This window comes from Osmia lignaria, chromosome 8, assembly GCF_051020975.1.
Source record: "Osmia lignaria lignaria isolate PbOS001 chromosome 8, iyOsmLign1, whole genome shotgun sequence".
NCBI classification, from domain to species: Eukaryota; Metazoa; Arthropoda; class Insecta; order Hymenoptera; family Megachilidae; genus Osmia; species Osmia lignaria.
Window position 1 is genome coordinate 5,418,406 of NC_135039.1, and position 27,591 is coordinate 5,445,996.

Consider the following 27,591-nt stretch of genomic DNA (forward strand, 5'->3'; position numbering starts at 1 on the left):
GATACCGCGGGGTTCTCTATAAACATCGAGAAATGTAAATTTTTCCAAAAGACGATTGAATATCTGGGTAGGGAAGTCTCTGCTGAGGGTATTAGGCCAGGGAGAGACAAAGTTCGAGCTTTGTTAGAGTCGCCCGTACCATGCAACATAAAACAAGTTAGGCAATTTATGGGTTTAGCTAGCTATTTCCGAAAGTTTGTTCCTGAATTCGCTGTACGAACGGCATGTATTACTAAGCTGACAAAGAAAAACGAACAATGGCATTGGGCTGAAGAACAAGAGAAGGCACGGCATTACATTCTCGAGAAATTAAGTTCGAATCCTCTGCTCGTAATCTTTAACCCCGAAAGAGAAACGGAATTGCACACGGATGCAAGTGCAATCGGTTATGGGACCATACTTTTTCAAAAGGTGATTCAAGGGTAGTAGCATATTTTAGCCGACGTACAACATCGGAGGAGTCTCGTTATCACTCCTATGAGTTGGAGACGCTTGCAATTGTAAACGCGCTGAGGCACTTCCGCGTATATCTGTTGGGCATTAAATTCAAAATCATAACGGATTGTAATGCTATAAAAGCTACGAGTACAAAAAAGGATTTGTTACCGCGTGTTGCAAGATGGTGGATCTTTTTGCAAGATTTTAATTTTGAAATAGAATACCGTAAAGGGAAATATGTAGAACACGTGGACTATTTAAGCCGAAATCCGCCTAAAGACTACCGTGTTAACACTATTTGTGAAGGCTCATGGTTAGAAGTCGCTCAGCGAAAAGATGAGGAAACAAAATCTATTATAGAACGTATAGAAAGGAACGATACTGTGAGTAGCGATTTCGAAGTTCGACAAGGTATTTTGTGTAGAAAAATACAAAGAGAATCCGGGCGAACAGTATATCGTAGTTTTGTCCCAAAAGGCAGTAGAATCGGTTTATTGCGTTTATACCATGACGAAAATTGTCATGTAGGTCCTGAAAAAACGTACGATCGTATAATGCAGAAATATTGGTTTCCAAAGATGCGCAAGTTTGTAAATAAGCACATTGAACACTGTATTACTTGTATTGTATCGAAGCGGCACACAGGTCCGAAGCAAGGACTGTTGCATTCAATTAACAAAAAAGCAATACCCTTTTATATGATACACTGTGATTGTGTAGGACCATTTGAACGGTCGAAAGACGGATACCAACATATTCTAGTCATCGTAGATGCTTTTACAAAATATGTGCAACTCGTTCCATTAAAATCATTATCCGGTCCAGAAATGCTACAAGTATTTAAAGAACGCTTAACGTTATTTGGTACACCTAGAGTCGTTGTAATGGATCGAGCAACTAACTTTACATTCAAACCATTGGTTCAATTTATTAAGAAACATGGAATTGACTTGCACTTTATTGCTACAGGAGCACCTCGTGCTAACGGGCAGGCCGAACGGTATGTTTCGACGGTAATAAACTTGCTTACCGCGGAAATAAATAAAATTTCAGAATGGCCGAACAAATTAGCTAAATTAATGATTTCTTTGAATACAACCGTTCAGAAAACAACAGGGTTCTCTCCGTATCGTTTATTGTTTGGCGTAGAGCGAAGCACGGCTACCGCCGATCTTGCCGAAACTGAATTGCCGGATACGAATGATTCAATTGACGTTATTAAAGATAGAGAATTAGCATCAGAAAGGTTGACCGAAAATGCTCAAAAACAGAATAGTAGATTCGATAAGAAGCGCAGAGTAAACGTAGTTTATAAAGAGGGTGATACGGTTTTTGTAAAACCAGCCGATTTAAGACGTGCGAAATTGGAACTTAAGTATCTAGGGCCATTTGTAGTATCCAAAATTTTAGCTAATGACCGATACGAGATAGTTGGAAAAACCGGAAGACCGCAAACGGTGCCCAAGGACCGTCTGAGATTATGGAAAGGCGAGTGGTCAGGTGATACCGATACGAATGAAGGTTTAAATGACGAGAGCGACAGTGGAGATGAGCCGTGTTAGCGGATTATATAATGTGCGGCGTTCTATTGGTCGTATTATTTTTGTATTACTGTTTTACAGGCAATTAAAAGTAACGTACATATAATTTGTCTCTGATTTATTGCTGCTATGCAGTTGAACGGTTATCAACCTGTCCGTCATGTTACAGTATGAATATGTTTGAGAATAACGTATGAAAGACGACAATATCGTGTACAGAATAGAGCAACGTTGTGGATTCGAAGGAGACCTCTATCATGGGTGACAATAAAACCACGGACTTGATATGTTATCCTTCGAAAGACAACGTTTGGACGGTACACGAATTGCGCGGAATAGAGAACGTTATAATCTCGATGAAACAGTGGATTGTGTGCGGAATAGAGTAACGCTAGGGGTTCGCAGTAAAACTACACTTTGGGTGACATACGGTCACGGACTTGGTGAAGTATTTGAAGGACGGCGTTTGAAAGGTACACAATTCAGGCTAAAGAGGAGACGTTACGGTCTCGAAAAAAAAAAAAAATGTTGCAGTTCGAATTTGTTAAGCAAGATGCTTGTAAGTATCGTTGCTGTGGAACGCTATGACGTTTGGTGCTGTGTGCACGTCTGATATGGCTGTGTGCCTGTGAATATGCGGTGACACTGGTAAGTGTTGTCCGTTGGTGTGGCGTACTTGCGAGTATCGTTACAATATGACATGTTTGGGAGAATTATCTAAATTGGGAATTGTTCTTCCTTTCGTGCTGTGAAAACGAAGGGCCTTGCTACTGGAATTGAAGGTTGTTGGATGAAATACGACTCCAGGGATATCTTGAGTTAAGTGATGGGTAAGGATGCTTCTCGAGAGCGCGAAGCAGGTCAGTTTGGCCGTGTTAGCGTCAGCACGTGTGCAAAGGTTGACACGAGGCAGGGTCATTGCATTTGGGGCTTTGACCTGCTTTTCAAAGATTTCTCAGGATTCTTTAAGCTATCGACACCCCGAGCCATACGTCTGTCATCGGACTTAGGCCGGTGGTAGTTGATACTTGAGGTGCGACGAATTCTAAAGCCGAGTATCCACCTGTATCCAACGCCCGTATCGTATCACCGTTCCGAACCCTTTTGAATAGGCAGACGTTGCCTCGTTGCATGCCACAGCGTGCTACGGCTCGGACAATATTTCTTCGTTTCTTGATAGAAACGGTTCGGCAATAGGACTGGGCCACTACAGGCGAGGAGTTTCGTTTTGCTGCGTGCCGTTCCAAAGGAACGGAGGCAACGGACCCATCCGAAAAATTTGTCGATTCTTTGCCGTTGCATCGAAGGAAAGGTTTATGCATTTGCACTTGACATAGCGTTTCGTGCCGTCACTTGGGTTTCAATTTATTTGAAATCTTGCGGTATTATTGGATTCATTTCAAAATCGATGAAATTATTTATGAACTTAATCTAATTTAATTTAGACAAATTTTATCGTCTAAATATATTTAAACAGATCAATTATCTTCGGTGATACGCTGTACATAAAAGAGCAATGTTAATAAGAACCTCTGTGATTATTGAGAAAGGACAATGTTAATTTTGCAGAGATTTTTCCGTTGCCGAGTATCGAAAGTTCTATTGGGCTGTGATACGGAGGCGAAGGAACGGGCCGATCCGAAAATTGTCGGTTTCTTGCTGTTCAAAGGATAGGTTCGGAGACCACTTGAAACGTAAAAACAACATACCCAGGCGAAGGCTCGAAATGCTATGTCAAGTGGAAACATGACACTTGAGGCTCGAGATAATATGATCTGGAATCGGATATATCAGTGAGATAATACTAATGCAATGACTGAACTTTGTTATTTTTCATTTTTTTCTTATAAAACTTTTACCAAGATATTTGTGACGTTTTTCTGATTAAAATGATACCAAACACGATATGGTTAGGACAATTACAATAAAGAAACAGCATGCAGGAAATCGAAACTTCTCGCCTATAGGAGTTTCTTTCAAGAAACGAAGAAATATTGTCCGAGCCGTAGCACGCCGTGGCATGCAACGAGGCAACGTCTGCCTATTCAAAAGGTTCGGAACGGTGATACGATACGGGCGTTTGATACAGGTGGATACTCGGCTTAAGAGTCGCGGATGTTTTGTTTATGGAACGGCGATAGAGAGTTCGATCGCCGATCCTCGAAGGAACGCGCGTGTGGCCGATGACCCGAAGTCATGGTGCTGCATGGCACGTGTAAAAAGATAAGGGTGTTCTAGAAGGATCTGGCCACAGAGTGGGGAAGATCTTGCATCTTCTGGTAGGAGGACCATGAGGAACGGCATGGCACTTATCACAGAACCGTGATCGAACACGCCTCGCGAACATTATATCTAACATACAATTATATTATATTACATATTATATTGCAATCATAATAATAATCTATAGATAATATATATGTATAATTAGATACAATTAATACACAGATGTTTGTAAATGAGGTAGTACTTTAAAATGTCTAATAGAAGATACTGATTCATCAAGTAATTGTATAAAGATTAATTGTACATATACACAAGGAAAAGGGAATTGTACAAAACGATATGTATTATTGTACCATGTGCCACTGACCCGTATACGACGAATTATATCCGTCTGTAACCGTTTGCAAATAATTTACGAGTTTAAAGAATATTTATATAAGAAATTTTGGCCATTAATGAAGTGTGATTTTACTGCGGTACATTATTCCAAACTAAATTTAATTGAATTCAGTGTAGTGTTTATATAATAGGTATAAAAATGGATTTTACATATAAATTTTTATTTAATATGTTTATAGAACATACTAGTGTTAGTGACAGGAATTTTGTTCATAAGATAACAGAAAAGTGTAGAGTTGAGTATGAAGACGTACCGCGATTATTTAGTATTAATCTTGCTGGAATTTATAATCAAATTAAAAGTAAATATAAATCTTCGTATTACAATAAAAAAATGTTTTTAACGAAAAATTCCCGATGGCTGGAACCAAAATTCTCTATAAAAGGTCTAGATGAACGAAACAGTTGTTAGATTCCCGATATTTAATAAATATTTTATTAAATTTTGGTACACGGAAATTTTACAAAGAACACTCAGGCTAGTTTTCTACTGCTTTTCTATCGGTCTCTCTACTTTGTGCTCACGTTAAAATCTAAACTGAAGGGAAAAATGTTCTGTATTTAAAAGGTCGAGAATTTGGAATTGAAAGTGGTGGGAATGAGGATTAGGACCAATAGGAATCGTTGGAAATTGGTAAGGTTCGAAGGGTCAAGCGAGTGATTCAAGGATGGTGAGTAAGGATTTCAAGGTTCGGATGTGTAACTGTAAATAGAAGATAGTATGGCTGGAGACAGATTTTAGATTTCACTTATCCTAACTTAAATACGAAAAGTTAAAAATATTTGCTTAACCTATGAGGTATCCAACACAGTGTACCTACCATATCAAAAGACCGACCAAAGAAACCGTATGAAGAGAATGCTGATAGGTCAAAAAGATGAAAAAGGAGTGAAATAAATCAGAGTTTATCCTCTTTAGAAGTAGATGTACCAGAAATTATGATCAGTAATTATAAAAAAAATCACGATTACAAAAGAGCAAACATTTTGGAGGCTGTTGAAAAAGCAGACAAATTGGAGATAAATCGAATATATGATGTCATATTTTACCGATAAAATTAAATAGCTTTTCTCCTCAAGAAGCTTTGGTAATTTTTCTTGATTTAGGTTTATTTAAGGCAAAATATGAAAAATTGTATCAATATTTAAACAAAAAAGGACTAAAGAATGTGTTCCCTCCTTACTCTGCTATTACGGAGACGAAAAAGGACTCAGTACCAGTTAATTGCAAAGTTACGGAAACATCAGCAAAGTGTACTCTTCAAGATCTATTAATCATACTGCTAAAAGGATTCTATTAGGTCATCCCATAAGTTCGTGCCGTTTTTTGAACGGTCCCATGTGTTAATGTCTTTAAATGTGTATGAATTGTTGTTTTTGGTATTTCTAGAATATTTGACATCTCATGAACTGATAAATTAAGTGATTTCTCTACAAGATCTTGAATTTTGTCTTCCTGTGTGTGAGAAAAACGATCAGAACGTTCCTCATCTTCTAAACAAAAATTCTCATCTTTAAAACGTTTAACCATTTTCTACAGTTACAAGATGAAAGAGCAGTTTCTCCGCAAACAGCACATATATTGTTTGTCGCAATTGTTACCGAACTTCCTTTTCGAAATTCATATAACATTAGATGTCGGAAATGAATACGAATTTCACTCATCATTTTTAACTGTTAAAAATCAATCCGTTCACTATTTCACGATCCCATACCCATGAAAATCTCTTTTAGGCCCGATACACACTAGCGGTTCGGTCCCGGTCCGGTCTCGGTCTGGTAAAATCTTACTGCACGATTAGATCCACACTATGGCGGTTCGGTCCCGGTCCGGTCTCGGTTCGGTAAAATTTTACCGTACGACTAGATCCACACTATTCGGTTCGGTCCCGGTCCGGTCTCCGTTCGGTAAAATCTTACCGTACCCATACTGCTATGCCACTTTCGAGCCGCTCTCGATCTGATAGTCAATTATAAAAAGTCTTTTTCGATTGTACTTTTGGCATTAGTAGATGCAAATTATAAATTTACTGCTGTAGATATAGGTTCATATGGAAAAAAAAAAATATATATATACTGATCGAATTGAGTAACCTCCTCCTTTTTCAAAGTCGGTTAAAAAATAATGATATTAAACAATTTCCATTAAAGAAATATTTAATGCGGCCTTATCTAGGATCAAAAAGTATAGAAGATATTAAAAAAAAAATATTTAATTATCGATTATGTAAAGGAAGAAAATTAGTCGAGTATGCATTTGGGATTTTATCACAAACCTTCAAAGTTTATTGTAGAAAACTCATAGCTAATCCTGAAAATGCCACTACAAGATGGAAATGTACAAACTGAAGCGTTTCAAACGAAGGAGCGCAGTCCCATCCCAGGAAAATATTCTTCGTGAGAAATCGAGACCGGACCGGGACTGGAGCGTGATCGAACCGGAGCTGGAGCGGACGCATAGTGTGTATGCTCTCATAAGATTTACATTGGAGTATATTTTACCGGACCGGGACCGGACCGGGAGCGAACCGAACAAGTGGCTCAAGTGGCTACTGTTCGAGAGCGATTGGGACCGGGCTGGGATCGAAGCGAGATCGTCGTGAGATTGGAGCGTGACCGGACCGGAGCTGGCAAGTGTGTATGCTCTCATAAGATTTACATTGGAGTATATTTTACCGGACCGAGAACGGACTGGGACCGAACCGCTAGTGTGTATCGGGCCTTAGACTGCCCTCAAACAAATAAACTGAAGTGCATTGGTTTCTTATCGCCTTGTGTTTATAAACCGAGGCGTGAAATGTCGGCACGAACTTATGGGATGACCTAATACAAACTAAAGAACCAGAAGAAATAGATAACTTAAATTACAATAGTTTCACATTATATTCCAAATATGGTTTTGGAACAGCAACGGGCAAAATCAGTACAAACAAGCTTTTTCTATAAATACTAGTAATATTTCAGATTCAAATTTATTTATAACTTCATTAGTTCCACTAAGATTAAATTTGGTACATAGTGAAGAAAATGCCATTGAAGTATGGAAAAATTCCCTGTACCATCATCGACACGATTTTGCCGGCCAATCAGTTTTATATATGTAAAGGAAGATAAGGAACTAATTCAATCAGAATATTCAAATTTAAGAAAAAGAAATAAATATCTTGAAAGAAACAGAGACGACAATACACGCTAAATGTATAAAGATTAATCATAAGCTCTTTTTCACAATGATTGATGGAAAAGTTGCTCAACATGCTTCGGGAACTTCAGCCACCACTAGATGTGTGATATGTTCTAAAACGATGAACGAATTTAATTCTCTTAATAAAAAAGTCCCGGAACATAATGCGGAATTTGGATTATCTCCTTTACACGCAAGGATTCGATGTATGGAATTTCTATTAAATGTGACATACGAAAAATCTATTTGATTTGAACGTATAAAGGGGGACAAAACAAAATTAGAAATTAAAGAAACAGAGAAAAGAAGAGTAATAAAAGAATTTAGAGAAAAATTAGGTCTAATAATAGATACCCCAAAACAAGGTTTCGGAAATACAAACGATGGCAATAGTGCCAGACGATTTTGCAAACATTTTGATATTACAGCGGATATATTAAATATAAAAGAAGAAATTATTATAAGATTTAAAAATATTTTAAATATGATAAACAGCGGATTAAAATCGAATTCACAAAAATTTGGAGAATATGCGAAAAGCACTCTGAATTTATTTAAAGAATCCATATCCCCACAAAAATTTAACACCAACTGTACATAAAATTCTATGCCATGGAGAATACATTATTGGTTTCCATATTTTGCCAATTGGAGAATTATCCGAAGAAGCACAGGAGGCCAATCACAAAGAATACCGAAGACTAAGACTCAATGATCCATTAATATCATCTTTAAGGATGCAGCAAAAGAGAAAGGATATTCAAGAGGAATGGCCAGGGGAGATTTGTGATATTTTTGAATTTTAAATAGTAGGTACGTAACGTTATTGTGTTAGTTAATTAATTAAGTATTGTCTAACATAAATAACGTATTTAATGTTGCTTAAGTAATGAAAAATACTTCAATTTCATTAAAGAAAAAAGAAATATTACTTTATCTTCATTCCTTCAAAAGTTATAGATTTTTGGCCACTGAAACATAGATTATTCCCATTGTGCTCCGTGACGTGATTCCGTGGAATCGTCTGATTATATTTTAAAGGAAGCCGTCAATACAATACCGGCTTTTGACAGGAACAATATAACCGCGTTACAATTCAGTAGAGCATGCCGACGCGCTAAAGAAATCGTACCGCCACAAGCTGAACGCACGCTAGTGCGCCTAATTATTACGCGATTACATGGACGCGCTGTGCTCGCTTTACGAGACCGTTACCGCGCTATATGATCGTTTAAAAGATATTTTTGAACCTCGCCGCTTCGTCGACACTTTTCGCGGAGAAATAGCCAATATATTTATGAAACCGAATGAACACATTCTTGATTTTATCGGTCGCGTCAAAGATTTACGCGACGCAGTTCTGGATTGCAACCGGCAATCTCCAAATATCGCAAACGTTGATGAGCTAACTGTCGATAGGTTTATTAATGAAAATAGTACATGTAAACAAGCTAAAGAAATATAGGTGCACAACGACCACCCACTATTGTAAACAAGACCCCTCACCACCACGTAAAATTAAGTATGTCACGCCAGCCCTATCACATCGTCTCAACACTTCACTTCCTATGAGGACACCAAAGATTGGGTTGATTCGTGGATTTCTTTGAAAGAAGAGGAGTCTGAAAGATGGGCAAAAGTCGTAGGTAGCGATGGCCATTATTTTGTAATAAAGCCTCAAACTTTAGAAAAAAACGACGGAATCTTATTTGTACTCCCAATAGATGTATATGTTATTCTTGCTAAATATACATTTTTTTCAAATTTTATGTTATAATAAAATTATGACTGAAAATGTTTGTCCACGTTATTTCCTCGCACTCTGTATAAATAGCAACCCTCGTATAAATGCCTTAGATCGAGACATAGAAATCAAAATTCCTCCTCAAGAAATTATACCATTTGAATATCTCTATTTTCCTGAAGAACGCGAATGTCTTGATTCCAATTTTGAACAACCTGCAATAGTCAACCGTGTAACCGAAATCTCGAATAGACTACGTTTAGATAACTTAAATAATGAGGAAAGGGACCATGTATTAAATTTGATAGAAGAATTCCCGGACATATTTCATTTACCAGGTGATAATCTACCATCTACTCCCTTGCTGCAATGTTACATCCCCGATTACGGAGCGTTTTCTTGATTTAACGCGCGTTGTGGGTGTTGCCGGTTAAAGCGCACTTTGCGGATAAACGGGGTATAGAATAGGCGTTTATCACGCACGTATCTATATAGATGTTGGAGAAAGCGTTTCCCCGACTTTGGCCTTTGGCCAAGTCAACGCTTCCAGCGAGCTTTTCTATTGCGTTCTACTACGTTGCGAACGGTCCGACGATCTGTTTGAAGCGTTTAATTGTTTGACGATATATTGCTCTGAGAAGTGTTCATACTATAGAATAAGACGTTGCGTATAAAACCATATGTAAATATATATCCTTTTTCATATACATATAACATCGTGTGTAATTATTTCGCCTACACACCAGATTACAGAAAGAGTCCCAACAATAGGTAATCAATAAATATGTATATATATTCTATTGTTTTGTGTTACATACCCTACGTTGACTGTGGGTGTTGTATGTCGCACATTTAATATTCACACATACACAAGGTCTCGATTTCACTGACTGTCGCGGATTGGTATAACGCTAGATACGCGGGGCGAAGCTTCGACTCGACGCTGGAAGATGAGACACAGGACACGAATGCACTCCTGGAGCTAGTCCAATTATGGGTTTGGCTGATCAGACCTCGGCGATACACTCGTGGTTCCTGTCGGCCGAGCACATCTTCTTCTAATGTTCTTTCGGGGTGGAGATGAGCTGATGGGCGCGGCGTTATCGAGCGTTACTTACGTGGATACTAAAAAGCGCAAAACTTAACTTGAACTGCACTCGCGGGCCGCGCTGCACTGATCTTTTATACCCCCGAAGATGGGCGTTGGACGAGTCTGTTGCTAGCGAACAAAAGTGCTAGCGAAGGGTTTTCGTTATCGAGTTCCGAGAGCTCGGTGACTACCGGAGCCGGCCGCTGCCAACAGTGGGAACGCTGACGATCGCGGTTTCTTGAGCGAGACCTTCACAGAATAGCGGAAGACGAAACTGAATATACACGTACATCCAGGGACGTAACAACGGAAACGAGTATGCAGTTTAAGAACCATCTTCTGGCGCTAACAGAGCAAAAGTTTAAAGACTTGGAATTTAATCCAGTCTTTGCAATTTCAACTATGTTGGATCTGCGATTCAAGAAACTACATTTCCAATCTGCGCTGGCAGCATCCACAGCAGTTACAAAAATTAACACGTTAATACGGTTTCTAATACGGTTTCTGAAATGTCCAATAGGATTCCGACAAGATCATCAAATAATGAATCAAGTATATGGGAATATCGTGATGAAATGGTGACTAAGAATATTGATTCGATAAGCAACGACGAAGAAGCTCTCAATCTTGAATTACGACAGTATATCAATCTACCAGTAATTTCACGATACGAAAATCCTTTAAAACACTGAGAAATTGTCAAATCAGCGTATCCGTCGCTATGCAAATTAGCTATAAAATATCTAAGCGTCGTCGCAACGTCTGTTCCATCCGAACGATTATTTTCTAGAGCGGGAACGATTAAAGCGGAAAATCGCAGCAGACTTTCGGATAAGCATTTAAATCAGTTACTTTTTCTTGAATGTCTCTCTCGCGAGGATTGGGGATTAATTTAAGCAAAATGTAAGATATCCTAATAATTTGATAAAATTGTTACTAAACTGATTCTCGCGTGTGTTTTGTAAATCCCACTAACTTCTTATGTGTTCTCCATTATTTTATGTTGTAACAATGGTAAAGGAAACATCGCGAAAATGACGCCATCTGGAAGCGTCCAGAAAGTTTCGAGATAAGCCAAGTATGAGCTATCACGGGAAGCGGAAACGCGAAACATGAGCGCGGAATACGCCAAATTGATGCTTGACAACGCAATCGTTGGTTACGGCGGCCGCAAATAGCAACGAACGGATATAAATTAAGTGCTCGCGACAGACTCGGCTTATTTTGCCTACTGTTAGTCGAGAGAGAGAACGAGGTAAGACCATCGGCCGCTCTTGATCGGCAGGTTAGGGACTCCGGCAGGAGAGTACGGCAATAATACCTTGACGCCTGCAGGAGAAGAACGAGAGTTCCTGATAGGAGAGTTCGGCGACAATACCTGGACACCTACCGGCAGGAGGGAGAGTACGGGGGAATTGTTCCTGCGCGTTCGACCGACAAGGAGAGTACGGCGATAATACCTGGATGCCTGTCGGTCGAGGGAGTACAGAGCATCTCCTGGTCGCCCTAGTAAAATTAGTTAATTTCTGGACGCCTGTTCGATATGGAGAGTTCGGCGATAATACCTGGACGCCTATCAAACGGGAGAATTCCGAGCATTGCGCTAATTGTAAAACGTCTTGTACAAATAAATAAAAGAAACTGTATTCTAAATCTTGTCCTTGTAATCCTGTCTAATTCAATAAATCCTGTCTGCCCAACAGATTTCTTGTTTTCTCGATATATCATGGCTATAGTGTTTAATTTAAGTGCATTTGTGTTATTATATTCTTGTGACTGTTATTAATTGTTCTTCGTTCTTATCACAGTACAGGTGATAAGGTTTGGAAATTTACATTTAACAAAGATAAAAATAAACACATCGTGTTTATTGCAACCTATAAACAGGAAAACGCACAGTTTGAACCAAAAAATGAGGATAAATCTATGATAATCATTTTAAAACAAGCAGGATTATTGACTCAAGAAACATTTAGCCAACTAATAAAGTTGGCATGCCAAAATGGTTATAAGTTAATGACACCATTAGCAGGAGCTTGTTTTAACAAAGACGATACAAGTTCACTTGCAACTGAACTGGTTATTCCAGAAGTAGATTTACTAATAAAGATTAGTCGGAGTACACAGAGTGGAGGACATTATTTGAAATATTCAGATGTGGATATTGCTGTTTGTGCCTCAATTGCTGCTACCAGAAATGTGAAGGATGAAATCCTTAAAAAGAGTATAGTAGTAAAAATATTAAAACAATATATAAATAAGGGTTTTATTCCTAATAAGGCTAGAATGACAATTATATCTAAGTATGCAACTGGTGGTATTCCTTCAAAGTTTATATATGAGGAGATTGTTAAAGTCTTTGATTCAGAACAAACTAAATACAGTGCTTTAAAAATTGTTCAGACCACTAAGCAGTCAGAACCGTTATAACACCGGACCGTTATGGCCGGACACTGCGCAAGGAACACCTACGTTTTACAAGTCCGGTTACTCACCCCCACCACATTTATCAACTACTCAGGCTGGGGCCCTGCCAGCTTTATCCACATTGATCCATTTGTTGCCCAACATTGGCAGAAATATCGATATTTAGAAATTTTTCATAGTGTGTTTCACTTGCCTTGTAAAAAGAGATTTTATGGGTTTAAGTGCGTTGAGGAATCGTATTGTGGGTGGCCAGTTCAGGCAGCTTTTTGGTGGAATGTAGCTATAGGCAAGTGGTTCTACAAAAGAAAAGCGTTATATTTGTATGGGGTTTCGAATGTTGGGAAGACTACTCACCTGAAAAAGATTGTAGGACGTGATAACATGGATTTTGTATTCTATCCTGGGGTTGGGAAATTTGTCACGCAAGATTTTACTGCCCGGCATCGAGTTATTGTTTTCGAGGAATTTGACATAAAATTTTTTTCTGTTGCTATGCTTAAACGGTTGTTGGAGGGTAAGAAGTATGCATATCCGGTCAAATGTAAAGCAGATATGTCGCGGGTGAAATACGAGGCATCATCAGTGGCTAAACAGTGCTAAAGAGGTGTGAGATGAAGGCCTTATCTGGTCGAGCTAATGACCCGGCCGGGCCCTCGGATGGCGACGAATTTCTTCAAGAGACGCACTTGAGTCCGGGCTGTCGAACGGACGACATCCATTCAATAAAGTCTTATATATTTCGAGATACATTATTGTTTCCTTGTTTTATTTGCTGAACCCTTGGCCTTTCCTACAGATAAGATAATAAAATTTAAAGGTCCTATAGTCTTTGCTTCTAACTATAATGAAGTTGAGGATGCGTTGAAGAATCGGCTTGAATTTGTTAGTGCAGATGACCTGTTTTGGGAACTTTTACGCTGCGTTGTACCGAAGGAGGAAGTTGACGGGGGGTCGTTATCGCTCTTAGAATGCGAAACTATATCCCTATCGTCCGACGATAAGGAGGACGATTCGTTATCGCCGCCGTTATCGGGTCGGAACAAAAGGGCTATTGAAGAAACGACTGATGGGTTTGAGACGACGGCGGCGCGCAGTGGGACAAAACGGCTTTCGGCGATCAAAAGTCGATTTTCGTGTATTCGAAAATTGAAAAACTATTTACATACATCGATAGAGAATAAACTGTAGTTTAACGTGGTGTAATCCGTTTTTTCATATTTGCTTTCGTTTTGCCGTGGTTCGCACTCAAAGTCAGTAGAAAGGGTATAGCAGGATAAGATGGTCAAAAGTGCCCTTGAGCCGAATTTGCTTCGCAATGCACCATTCGATAGCATATCCCAAAAAACCATGGTACACCAAGTTTCAACCCTGTACCTCAACCGGGAGGGTAGTTACAGGGTAAGAAAGAAAAAGTAGTTTTTGCCATATTTTCCCTATTTAATGGCATTCAAAAAATCTAAAAAAATTCTAGAATATTCTAGCCATGTTTCTTTATGATTGTGAATTTTCTCAGATTTTTCGGTTGCAAATCCTAGGCGTGAAAAATCAGAAACGCAAAAAAAAGTCGAAAAATAGAGATTTCGGGTAGAAGCTTTCGAGACACTAGATTTTTACTTTTACAGTAGTTAGATATTAGCATGACTGGTGTCCTCAATTTTTTTCAGATTTTTCATTCTGGTGCGTCAAACCGAAAAAAATCAAACACCGATATTTTCGACATATTTCGTGCGATAACATGAGAAATACTTTCAATTTCTACATTTCCTTTACACACTTAGTGCATTATGTGATTTCGAACATTTTTGCACTGGATGCAGTAAAATCTGAATGGAGAGAGTGAAGTTATTATAAATAATTGAAAATTACGCACCTTATCCTCTAAAATATTAGAAACTTTTTCAACGTCGCCGATGGATAAGTCGGTAAGGTGTCCGACTATGGAACCGCTGGAAACTTTTTTGTCACGAGTTCGCGCCCCATGAATGTACAATTCTATTTTTTGTCATAAAACAATTTTTTTTTAAATTATTAATCACATAAGAATACACAATAATCATTTAATAACGTATGAAAATAATTTTGAAATATTTTATTAGTCGGACACCTTACCGACTTATCCATCGGCGACGTTGAAAAAGTTTCTAATATTTTAGAGGATAAGGTGCGTAATTTTCAATTATTTATAATAACTTCACTCTCTCCATTCAGATTTTACTGCATCCAGTGCAAAAATGTTCGAAATCACATAATGCACTAAGTGTGTAAAGGAAATGTAGAAATTGAAAGTATTTCTCATGTTATCGCACGAAATATATCGAAAATATCGGTTTTTGATTTTTTTCGGTTTGACGCACCAGAATGAAAAATCTGAAAAAAATTGAGGACACCAGTCATGCTAATATCTAACTACTGTAAAAGTAAAAATCTAGTGTCTCGAAAGCTTCTACCCGAAATCTCTATTTTTCGACTTTTTTTTGCGTTTTTGATTTTTCACGCCTAGGATTTGCAACCGAAAAATCTGAGAAAATTCACAATCATAAAGAAACATGGCTAGAATATTCTAGAATTTTTTCAGATTTTTTGAATGCCATTTAATAGGGAAAATATGGCAAAAACTACTTTTTCTTTCTTACCCTGTAACTACCCTCCCGGTTGAGGTACAGGGTTGAAACTTGGTGTACCATGGTTTTTTGGGATATGCTATCGAATGGTGCATTGCGAAGCAAATTCGGCTCAAGGGCACTTTTGACTATCTTATCCTGCTATACCCTTTGTCAAAACGAAACGCTGATGATATTATCCGTAACTTCAATGTACGATTCTAATAACTTTTACTTGGAAAGATAAAATTCAAATGAATTACAAAGTTTACTAGATTAGTATAGATTCTATTCAGTGCATAAAATAAGTTAAAATGTTAACAACTTTTTAAATAATAGGATCTGATTGAAACGAAATACATTTAAATAAAATCTCAACTTTGCGTTTGATTTAAAAAAAATGTGCACATTTGTGCAGTGTGTGATTACTACTGTAGTAAAGAGTGAACCTTCCTCTATCAGAATCAGAAAAAAAAGGCTGCCCCAACCAGCCACTGCTAAAAAAAATGGCGATTGAAATAAATTACACCCATCTTGGCCGCAGCGCACGATGATGGAAAAGCAGTACCAGATACGATTATTATCCAGTTAACTGCATTCAACATGTATATTCGTCATGTAAAACTTTATTTCGGCCTTGCAATATGCCATAATAAATTTTCATAATTGTCGAAACTATTTTCACGAATGATTTGGTATAGATCATAATAAATATAAATAAATATATTATAATAACACATGTCTTGTCATTTTTTAATTATTATATCCGTTTTCATTATAGTTGTTAACAGTTTTAAGTTAAATTTTTGTTAAATAACATAAACTATGTCTAAGAAGTGAAGGATGTTGAACGCGTTACAGTTTATACGTGAATATCTTGACACCCTGTAGTTCAATATAATTTATATTAATACAACTTAAGTATTATAATGTAGGCAAAAACTTCCCAAAATTTCAATAAAATATTTCCAATAGAACCGAAGTTACAGAATTTTGATCGTCAAAAGCAGTTTTGTCCCACTGTGCGGCGTCGCCAAGCAAGAGATTACATGCTGACTCAACCACCTCTTGTTAAGTGGATCGGTCCACAGCCGAAAATTTTGAAGTATTGCTTTCGGAATGAAGGCACTTTAAATTTCAAATAGCGGTTTAGGGAGACTTATTATGAGAACTTTCTTCAGGAAGTTGGTTATTGGACGTGAATGAAGCCTACTATTGCAAAAATATAGAACGATTGTTCTGTACGTAGTTCTCACTCACTAGACGCGCTCCACTTGCGTAAAAGCGTTACGAGCAAACGAGTGTACGATATAAGAGAGTGAATAAAGTGATATAGAAAACCTACCAAGTTGGTGATAATTAAGCCTTCCAAAATCCCAGAATCTAACAGGTTACGGGCACCAGCACGTTTCAGCTGCGCGGTTGGAAAATTGGAAAAATAAAAAGAGAAAATGGGAGACGAAACTGGAAAGGTTTTGAAGGAGAGTGAAAAGATGGAGGAAGACTGTAAGTATACGAAGTCTTATATTTACGGGAGAGTATTACAAAAACGAATGCGTAAGTACGATTCTTCCAAAACGGGACGAGTTTCAAAGTCTCCCTTGGTGAGAACAAAGGGTGCATCGGTGCGAATTCGTTAACGAAAAATAATGCCGAAATCGGACGCGGTGAGGCGTATAACCGCGATAAAGGAGAGTGAGACGCGAGTTAAAATAGTACGAAAGAAAATGGCGAGATATTGCTTTGTATGGGGTGAAACATGTTTGGAAAGGATAGTCCTTTGTTTAAAATAACGGAAACTTCGGGCGCGTAGTGAAAGGCCAGCCGGCGCGGGCACGTGCGCACAAGCGAAGAAGAGAAAGAGGGGGGGGGGATAGCTGCAGTGCGCGAGGCTCGAGCAAGGAGAGAGTAGACTTAGGCGAGACAAAGACAGAGCGCGGTGGCGTCCTCTTCCCCTATCTCTCTCGCCACACTAAAGCACGTGCTTATAACTGCGCACTAGATCGTTCCGAAACATCGCTAAACCATGGTGAGAAACGTACTTGCAAGTCGCGGCGAGAAAGACTAATAAATTGAAATCTCAGCGTGCACGCACTCACACACGATGTTTACATACATATACAATGATAACTGTTTCAGCCGACACCAGTTTATCGAGTGTATGGGAGACACTGACCGATATATTTAAGCTAGATGAGCTACATGGGAAAGACGACATGGTGAGACAATTTATGTTTGTCTGCTCACGAATGAACTGTTCACTCAAAATTTGCGGAACGATGAATTTGGATAGAGAAATAGGAGTTTAAAGAATGCGTCACAGGCCGTGACACCTGGCCGCCTAAATTGTTGCATATCGGTACGATATCAACAAATAAATTTGTAAGGATTTTGTAGAACAATTGTGTTATCCAAATTCATAGTTTGTGTTTTTATGAGTTAGATGAATTTTACAATTTTGAGATGAATGTAATTACAATATTTTGTTAGTTGGTGTGATTTTGTTACGCTGAGTATTTTTTTTGGATAGTACTTCTTTGTACTTTTGCTAATCGGTGTGTTATAAAGAGTAAATGGTTTTTTGGGTGACCATTTACTTCCCTCCCCGCAGAGATTGAAGCGGTAGGGGTGCGCAACGGAGTTACAGTGCGAATAATTTTGTAGACTGACACTTCTGGGCTTCTTTTATTAAATTTTAAATTCGGAGCTTCTAGAATGAAATTGGTAATTCTTGGATCCTTTGTTGTGGAGGGTATGCGCTGAGACAGCGAGTGTTTTGAATGCGATGGTTCCGAGTATTGTAAGGTGCTCCATCGGTTTAGTGTCCTATGGTTGCTTGGAAATTTTGTGCACACTCGTTATTGCAATTTACCCGTTAACATTTCTGTGTATCTACCATTCCCTGTATTTTTGGAATTATCGAAGCCTAGGAAGGAGGTGTTCGCATCCTGGATGAGTGGTCTTTTATTTTATTTATTTATTATTTTTTTTTTTCACATTGTCTTATGTTATTTCCTTCGTCTCTTTTTTCAGCGTACTAATGGCCATTTTATTTGGAATCCCAGTATGATCAACCTGGCGTATAAACGCACCGCACGGGAGTATCGCCGCGACTATAGGCGGTTCCTCGAGGAGTTGTACGAGTGGGACGAGGACAGGGTTTTGGATATTGCGCCCCTGTTTGAATAAAGCCTGTCTTGGATGACACTTCCTTTTCCCTTTTATTTTTATTTTGAATAAATACTGCCACATTTTGGCAGTAACAACAGACCCTAAAATTAAAGAATAATTGTGCACACACTATGCATCCGTATAAGCAGCATCTATTACATTGTGTGAAGATGATACTAAATGCAAGTGCTGAGACTATCGATGTAATAAGGTCTGAACCTATGAGCAATTTAAAACTAATAGAAGGAGCCTCAAAATGCTTAAAAGACCCCAACTCATTATCTACGACAATGTCATTGATGTCACTAAAATAACCTCTGAGTGTTGACAAAGACAAGCGGTAGAAGCTGGGTTACCATTTCAATATTATTACATAGGAAAAGAGTCTGTTAATGACACATACTACCATGGTAGAGTGCTCTGTAAAAAAGAAGCTACAGATTGGTGGGTAAATGAGGCTAAGATACCAGATGAAGAAATTGAGAGAGTCATTGATATACTGATGATGCAGCATAGAAAAGAGGTAAAATCGTATTATGACATAAAGTGGCGGAAGGTTTCGATACAATGGGGTACACCTAACCTTGAAAGAAGAAGAGTGAGCACACGAAGCCCAATGATAGACATTGATCCAAGTATACGTGATCAAGCTCTAATGCAAGTATTAATGTTGGACTTCATAACTCCTTATAAAAGAGTGACAGAGACAGATTTGAGAGAAATAAGAAACTTAACTCAATTGACAATTGCAGAGAAAATGTCATTAGCATCACAAATTAAAGTGTTGTTGAATCAAATGGATCCCAAAAGAAGAGTTTTACCAGTTCTATCTGGAAGTTCTGACATAACAGCCTCCTTGAAACATGCACTTACTCATGTCAATTTTTTCATAATTGGATATGCTACTGAGGAAATGAGAAAAAGACCAATTGTTAACAGAATATTAGGTAAAAATTTACCAAATATGTTTACGAATATGTTTACTCACATATAACTATAGAGGCCATAAAAAAAGTCATGGAGACTAGTACTTGCCTTGATAAACCGTTGTTTAGTTATCTAAGAAACCCTGATATTCCTGAGACAAAGTATATAAAATGGATGAAAGTTATTCTTGGTCAAAGTATAACATCACAAAGTGAGTCTCATGGCCTAAAAACTTCACCTGTACCATGCAAGATATTCCTTAGACATACTGAGAATCAAAGTGGAGTGAAGTTTCTTTTATATGAAGGTAGAGAAGTTGTAAACTTTAGATTTAATGACATCAGAGGGAGCTTTATCCATAATGGTGACACAATATTAAGTATCACTACAAATTTCACAACAGTGGATGAACTAATAGATGGAATCACAGAGATAGCAGTCTATTGCAGATGGGGGATGAGAAACACAGAAAGCAGGACGTACCAAGGAGCGCAGAATGAAGTCAGGAATCAAATACATATGATGCACTATTTACCATTAAATTATGAAGCCAATGATCTCAATACTTTGTTAGCACTGAAAAATCCTCATGGGCGCTGTGAGGCACTAGTTTTGGTAAATGACTCAGAATACAGACCTTGTTCCTTTGAGTCACCTTACATTGACACGGATGGAAATATGAGCTCTAAGAACACCAGACAGGCGATAATATTCCCCAAACAGAGAACATTCCCAGACCCGATACCAGATGAGATAAATTGCCAGCATACGAGGGTGATCAATCACTTTAACTTCAAAAGGCTTTTAAAACATAAGGTAGCATACTACATGCATCATTCGAAGGAACTCAAGAAGAAAATCCGAGAAGGTTCATTCGATTGGGAAAACAAGTATTTCCTAAGATATTTAACAACAAATAGAATTCTATCTAAAACATGTAGAAATATACTATCTGCCTCTGTAGATACAGATTGGGATCCCGGTGTTTCCTCTTTTTATTACTGTTTTTGTTACCTTTGAATGTTCAGACAATTAAATACAAGTTTGTTGTTCAAGGATAAACAATAGACTTAATAGCCAAAGAAGGGATATTTCGTTATCAAGCAAAAGAAGGTGTTTACTTCTTATTTGGGGTGAAACCTTCCAAGACAACAGAAAAGGATTACTCAGCACCTCTTCAAACTCTCTTGGATGGTTATCGACTTTCGACTGTGATCAAAGAAGGATTGGAAGTTAAATCTATAAGATATCTTGAGGAGGAAAAGAATGAAATCTTTGTGGGAAAATCATATTTGACAGTCATATTTCTCGAGACTGCATAGTATGCTAGTTGGGTCGCCTCTCAATATGTTTTGTTTTCTTAACCTTGATTCTATATCGATGGCTTCCTGTATAAGGACGTTTAAATCATTTTTTTTATCCGACTTCAAATAGGAGGAGGATACTCAATTCGATCAGTATATTTTTTTTTTTTTTTAATTATTTTTTTTCCTGGCTTTGTTCACCGATTACTCCGAGACGAATGGACCAATTGGAATGAAATCTTTTGCGTCTTGTAGGATATGTTTTCCGATTGATCCCGTCATAAAAACATTTCGCATTTTTTTATTCCGAACGGTTTTTATTGCAAAAAAACGTACTATTTCATGTACGTGCGGTGTATGTTCACCGCTTATTCTGGGACGGATGGACCAATCGGAATGAAACTTTTTGCATCTTATAGAGTATATCTCCCCATTGGTCCCGTAAAAAAAATATTTTGCATTCTTTTATTCCTAACGATTTTTTTTTCTAAATGTACGTTCGCTGATTACTCCGAGACGGATGGACCAATCGAAATGAAATCTTTTGCGTCTTGTAGGATATGTCTTCCGATTGGTCCCGGTATACAACAATTTCGCATTTTTTTATTCCGAACGGTTTTCATTATTGCAAAATACGTTCTGGTTCAATGAATGCACCGATTGCGATGAAAGTTTTCACATTTCGTAGATCATTCCACGATGATTCCATTTCCCAAAATTTATGTAACTTCTTATTGTTAATAACTATTATTATAACCCTATTCTTTAGGGTTACCCTCCAAGGAATATACCGATCGCGATTTTTCAAAGTTGTCCCTGCAAGTAAACTTCGTCAGTTTCTTTACCAATTGGTTGCTAATAAATATAAAAAATAATAAAAAGGCTTGGCTTGCTTCTTCACATATTAGGCGCTGAAAGCTGATTTAGACTGTTTCTTTGCAAAAGTAACTGTCGTAATCTTTGCATTTCTGGGAGTGCTCTCTCGTCATGAGGTTTAACAAGGACTTTGTTTGGTGCTAAATCAGATAAAACTAGACCAGCTAAACTTTTAACTCGACTAAGTGCAACGTAAATTTGGCCTTTTGCAAAATTCTTTTTGCCAAAATCAATTACAGCTTTGTTTAATGTAGTCCCTTGTAATTTGTGCACCGTTACTGCCCAACTTAGAATAAGTGGTAACATTCTGCGCTCGACGTCTCCATAACCTTTCGTCGCTTGAAACGTTGCTACAACTGGAGATATTGGAATGTAACCGTCGGTATCTTTGAATCTATTTCCAACCGACTCGTCGTCAAATTTTATAAATGCTGAGTCTGGCAACTCTCCCTGTTCTAGTTGATCTCTTCGAAGTGCCGGCCATGTAAATTTCTTCACTATTCCCATTGCGGCGTTTATCAAACCATCAGAAATTGATATATTTCGTCGCAACATTGGTAAAGTTGCTTTTACATTGGTAAAAGTTTCATTTAGCAAAAATGAAAAATAAAAAAGTTATGGTTAAATTAATATTGTCTCACTCAAATGTTTTTTCTCGGGCCCTTTAATTCTCGGACCTCTTTCTCTTTCGCTATTTGTCTTTTTCTACGTTCGCCAGCATTCAAGAACTCGCTCGAGCTGTGTCGTTCTGCCAGCCTCGCACACTTTTAGGAGAATTGGGAAAATCCAGCATAATAACACATTCTATGCTGAAAGAATATACTAACAATAAGTTATCTGTCTAAAAAAATTTTAATAAATCTGACAACAGATTTATTTTCGGGCTGCTTTTCTTAAGTAATCAGCATTTTACCAGTCTCCTGTACAGATCGTGTATAGCAGTTTGTAGCAAACTCAACATATTTTCGATATTATGTAGAATACACAACCACTTGCTTATTTCGAAGCAATCCTGTATTTCTTCCACAAGAGACGGTTTCCTAACAATTTACAACACAGTAAAATCTGGATATGCATATGCAAGAGAGATTGGGATCCAAGCGAGATGTTGAATCTCGGGTTACGCGCGACGCCAGCCAAGCGTGAACGCAGAAAGGGACAGGCAGTGGAGGAGAGAGAAAGGTCCAATGATCAAAGGAAAGAGCCGAAACATATCGGTGTGACTAATACTAATTCAGTTATAAAACATTTTTATTTTTGACTTTTTGTAAATGAAATTTTTACTAGCGCATTGGCCAGATTTTTCTGATTAAAATGATACCAAACACGATATAGTTTGAATTGTAATTACTTGCTAAAATTGATGTTAAAAGTAAACGAAAAGTCAGAGAGATCGAATCAAAACATTGCATATGCATATCCAAGCGAGGTGTCGAAGTTGGATCGGACGTCTTGCATATACCCAGGTTTTACTGTACTGTAAATTGTTAGGAAACCGTCTCTTGTGGAAGAAATACATCGTAGAAAGGAAATAGATGAACAGCAATCACCTTTATTATACTATTCATTGTTGGTCATTTATTTCATTTCGATGGCCCTTGACATATAAAAAGCGGCACAAAATATCCTGGATTTTTAATATTTGTCGATCGGTTGTGTATTCTACATAATATCGAAAATATGTTGAGTTTGCTACAAACTGCTACACACGATCTGTACAGGATACTGGTAAAATGCTGATTACTTAAGAAAAGCAGCCCGAAAATAAATCTGTTGTCAGATTTATTAAAATTTTTTTAGACAGATAACTTATTGTTAGTATATTCTTTCAGCATAGAATGTGTTATTATGCTGGATTTTCCCGATTCTCCTAAAAGTGTGCGAGGCTGGCAGAACGACACAGCTCGAGCGAGTTCTTGAATGCTGACGAACGTAGAAAAAGACAAATAGCGAAAGAGAAAGAGGTCCGAGAATTAAAGGGCCCGAGAAAAAACATTTGAGTGAGACAATATTAATTTAACCATAACTTTTTTATTTTTCATTTTTGCTAAATGAAACTTTTACCAATGTAATTGTAAGGTTCTTCTGATTAAAATAAGACCAAACACGACATAATTTGCATTATATTTACTTATTTATTTAAAACCTAATGCAAATATATAAAGTAACTATAATTCAAATTATTTCGTGTTTGATCTTGTTTTAATCGAAAAATTTCATCAATACGCTAGTGGAAGTTTCATTCAAAAGAAAAATCAGTCATTATAAAGCAATGAAGCGTAAGTGCAGATTAAGTACACAAAAAAAACATAAGGTTTATACCAAGCTTAACATTTTCTATTGTATTATGGTAATCACTATATTATAGTTTTGTTTCCTTGTTGTATTATAGGAAAGTAAAATATGCAATATCGTATAAGCGTGGACCAGGTGCAATAGTTGCAAGAAACCTGATATGTATATACCAAATTAAATGAGAAATCAAATTGTGTCTAATCCATCTTTCATTGTAATGACCATTCAGAGAATAAAATTATAATAGTTGTAAGGAATAAGAAATAAAACTGACAAACCGTTAAAGATTGAAATTTCTTTATATCCTTACAATTTAACCTAACCAATTTTCCTCGTATGTCTTCGAATTTACGTATTGTAATAGAATAACAGTAATATCTAATTGAAGAAATTACTTAAATATTAATTAAAAAAATATCAAAGAAAGATGCAGTTCAACTCCTTTTTTTAACTGCTTCCCAAGTTAAGGGCACAGACTCCTTCGGGGCCTCCTCCGAATCGATGTAAGCGCCATTATAAAGAATCGGGCAATCGTGAAAACATATAATTGATAAATGTGACATTTGACGGTGTGACATCTAACGTCATTATGTAGAATAAGAAACGAAAGTGAGGTGGCGTAGTTGTCGAATCACATCATTTGAGAGTTCTGTCGCGGTGTTGCCACATCTGTGACAATCCTGACCATCTAGCAAAATGAATTCGCTCGAGCCGAGCGAGATTTTGATTCCAGGCGGACATAGAAAAGGACAGCGCCATAGAAAGAGAAGGAGTATGATGAATCAAACAACGTAGTACCGATCGGCGGAAATACATATGTTCGAGTCACACGCCACGACAGATTCGATGAGACTGTAATACACATAATGTACGCGACTATAAAACTTATACGAATAAAAACTACATGGCATTAATAATTGCAGAAAGGGAATGGAAAATAAACAGATGTATGTAAATTGATCTATATATACAATATGTATTTATTGAAATATTATCAATATATATAAACAATAATTGGCCGCCCGCCGCCCGCTTCGGCCTCTTCTTTCTCCGCGGCGTCTGCATCGTCGATTACCATGACAGCCATCCCAGTCATGTGGTATTGAATTTGTTTTATCTGAAACATAATAATGAATGTTTTATAAGAAGAAAAAGCAATCATGGAAATTCAGTGGCTACTGTTGTAGACATAATTTCCATTTCACGAAAAATCTAATTCTGCTACATTTATTACATAGAAGAATCAACGCTTTTACTTACTTGCGACGTTGACGGCCTCGGATTCTCCTTTCTCTTCCCTCTTATCCGACTTCCTTCCTTAGACCTCTGTCTCCTGTTTCTTCTATCCTCTTTCTTTTTCATTTCCTCTTTCTTTTCTTCTTCTTCTTCCTCGTCCATCTGTGAAGAAAGTAATTTATGTATAGATAACATAATATTAATTATGTAAGATTATACTTGCCGATTATACGTGATCAGACAGCATATTTGCAGTGCATTTGTCCTGGTAGGTAATGCTTTCTTGAATATATCTATATATAATTTTTTAATTTATTTCGAGAAGAGGAAAATGCTGTTTTTAATTTCTGAACGACAAAAATGTTCATGCAAAGATGAAGATGAATGATGATAAATATTGAAAAAAGAAAAAGTTAATTGAAAAGATGATATAAGACATTAATAATTTCATGAAGGGAATAAGAAAAAAATTGTTTCAGCTGAAAAAATAAATTTAGAGTCCTACGCTCGCTTCGCTCCAAAAAACCTCTTCTCGGGAATCCTTTCTTCGAAAATCTGTAACAAATTTTAATAAATATAATACGGCATCGCGTAACTCACGAGATCGTATGATCCGCGAGTACAATTGCTATTTCATGCAATTGTGAACCACCAACAGAGTCAGTGATACTACACTTTACAGTGCAGTGCGACGCCGGACAGTAACAGTATTTTTTATTACTGTCCGCATAAGACCTTTTTTGACTTTTCAAAAGTCACTATTTTGAAATGTGTATATTGGCGTCGAACAACTCGCGAGATCGTATGATCCGCGAGTACAATTGCTATTTCATGCAATTGTGAACCACCAACAGAGTCAGTGATACTACACTTTACAGTGCAGTGCGACGCCGGACAGTAACAGTATTTTTTATTACTGTCCGCATAAGACCTTTTTTGACTTTTCAAAAGTCACTATTTTGAAATGTGTATATTGGCGTCGAACAACTCGCGAGATCGTATGATCCGCGAATACAATTGCTATTTCATGCAATTGTGAACCACCAACAGAGTCAGTGTTACTGCACTTTACAGTGCAGTGCGACGCCGGACAGTAGCAATATTCGTGCAACTTTCTGAGAGGGACCTTTTGCGCTTTTCCAAGCTTGCTCTCTCCTCTGTTATAAATTGAGGCTCCCGAATGGGCATTCCCCTATTGTACCGGCTATCTATTAATTCCGGTAACATGCATAATAAATAAAATTGAATTAATTTTGGCTCCATATTCTTTTGCCAAAAATTATCGTCTCTATCGACTCTAATGTACTTTAACCCTTTTCGGGTCCAAACACAAAATAAGCAATATTTTCTACCTGTGACATGTAGTTGTCCTTGTACTTGGTAGTAATAGTAGTGGTTCCTGTTCAATTCATTTCCTTCTGCGTCTGCAAATATACGCCGAATAACTGCAACACTTTTGATTGCCTCCTCCGGCAATAAATTCTCCGCCGTTTTCGGACATTTGATTTCCACAATGCCCTCTTCGTCTATAAGTCCATCTGGCGAAGCTCCTAAGAACGGGATGGCACTATCAATAAATAATCCACATTCTTTAATTTCAACACCAATGCACACACTTAGTTGTTCACGTGCGAATTTTTCGCATTCCTGTCCATATTGTACTGCAGGTGCACTAATCAGTCGTGGATACACTGACGACTTCACTGAATTTCCACAGAGCGTGCCAATTCGACGACGGCATATTCGTCCGCAATTAGAGGCCGTCAATAATTTAAATTTGTAATTCAACCATCTCGGATTTTTCGCTTGACCGATGGTTTCTTCTTCAATGGCATCTCTTCTCTTTTGCCAATTCTGTAACATTTCCATATGTTTTTTTTTCTCTAATTCATAAATATTGTTAGCCATATCCGGCTTTTCAGCATTTGGTCCGTAATTGGAATCCTTTTCAGAACGGAATTGTTTCCGCACGTGCTTTGTAATTTTTTTTTTCCTTTCTCTTTTCACTGTATTTCTCATTTTCTTTCTTCCTTCTATTTTCTATTTTGCGTAAAATAACGGGCGGTTCCTTGTTCATCGCCGTATTCAGACGCGACAACACTTGTTTTGTGTTATACTGTAGGACAGCAGCAG

The 27,591-nt window shown here is 37.6% G+C and overlaps 2 protein-coding genes and 1 long non-coding RNA gene across 3 annotated transcripts in view; 1 reads left to right on the forward strand and 2 right to left on the reverse strand.

Annotated features, from left to right (window-relative positions):
- The window catches only part of LOC143305580 (uncharacterized), a 369,432-nt gene that overhangs the window by 142,157 nt on the left and 199,684 nt on the right, over positions 1-27,591 (reverse strand). The gene's annotated exons all lie outside the window — the stretch shown is intronic.
- Positions 2,816-13,052, forward strand: LOC143305529 (uncharacterized). Its single transcript, XM_076689560.1, has 4 exons — positions 2,816-2,839; positions 8,349-8,560; positions 11,143-11,262; positions 12,431-13,052. Exons 1-4 carry the CDS (start codon positions 2,816-2,818, stop codon positions 13,050-13,052), a joined length of 978 nt encoding a protein of 325 aa, XP_076545675.1.
- On the reverse strand, positions 25,217-25,735 carry LOC143305530 (uncharacterized). The gene is made up of 2 exons (XR_013062539.1): positions 25,483-25,735; positions 25,217-25,339 (listed from the first exon to the last, which is right to left on the reverse strand). It is a non-coding gene; the product is annotated as an uncharacterized LOC143305530 (long non-coding RNA).

Coding starts and splice junctions, on each gene's coding strand:
- LOC143305529 (XM_076689560.1), top strand. CDS start 2,816: ATGCTTCTCGAGAGCGCGAAGCAG. Junction 2,840..8,348: donor TTCTCGAGAGCGCGAAGCAG/GTCAGTTTGGCC, acceptor ATTTATTTAAAG/AATCCATATCCCCACAAAAA. Junction 11,263..12,430: donor CTCAATCTTGAATTACGACA/GTATATCAATCT, acceptor TTCTTATCACAG/TACAGGTGATAAGGTTTGGA.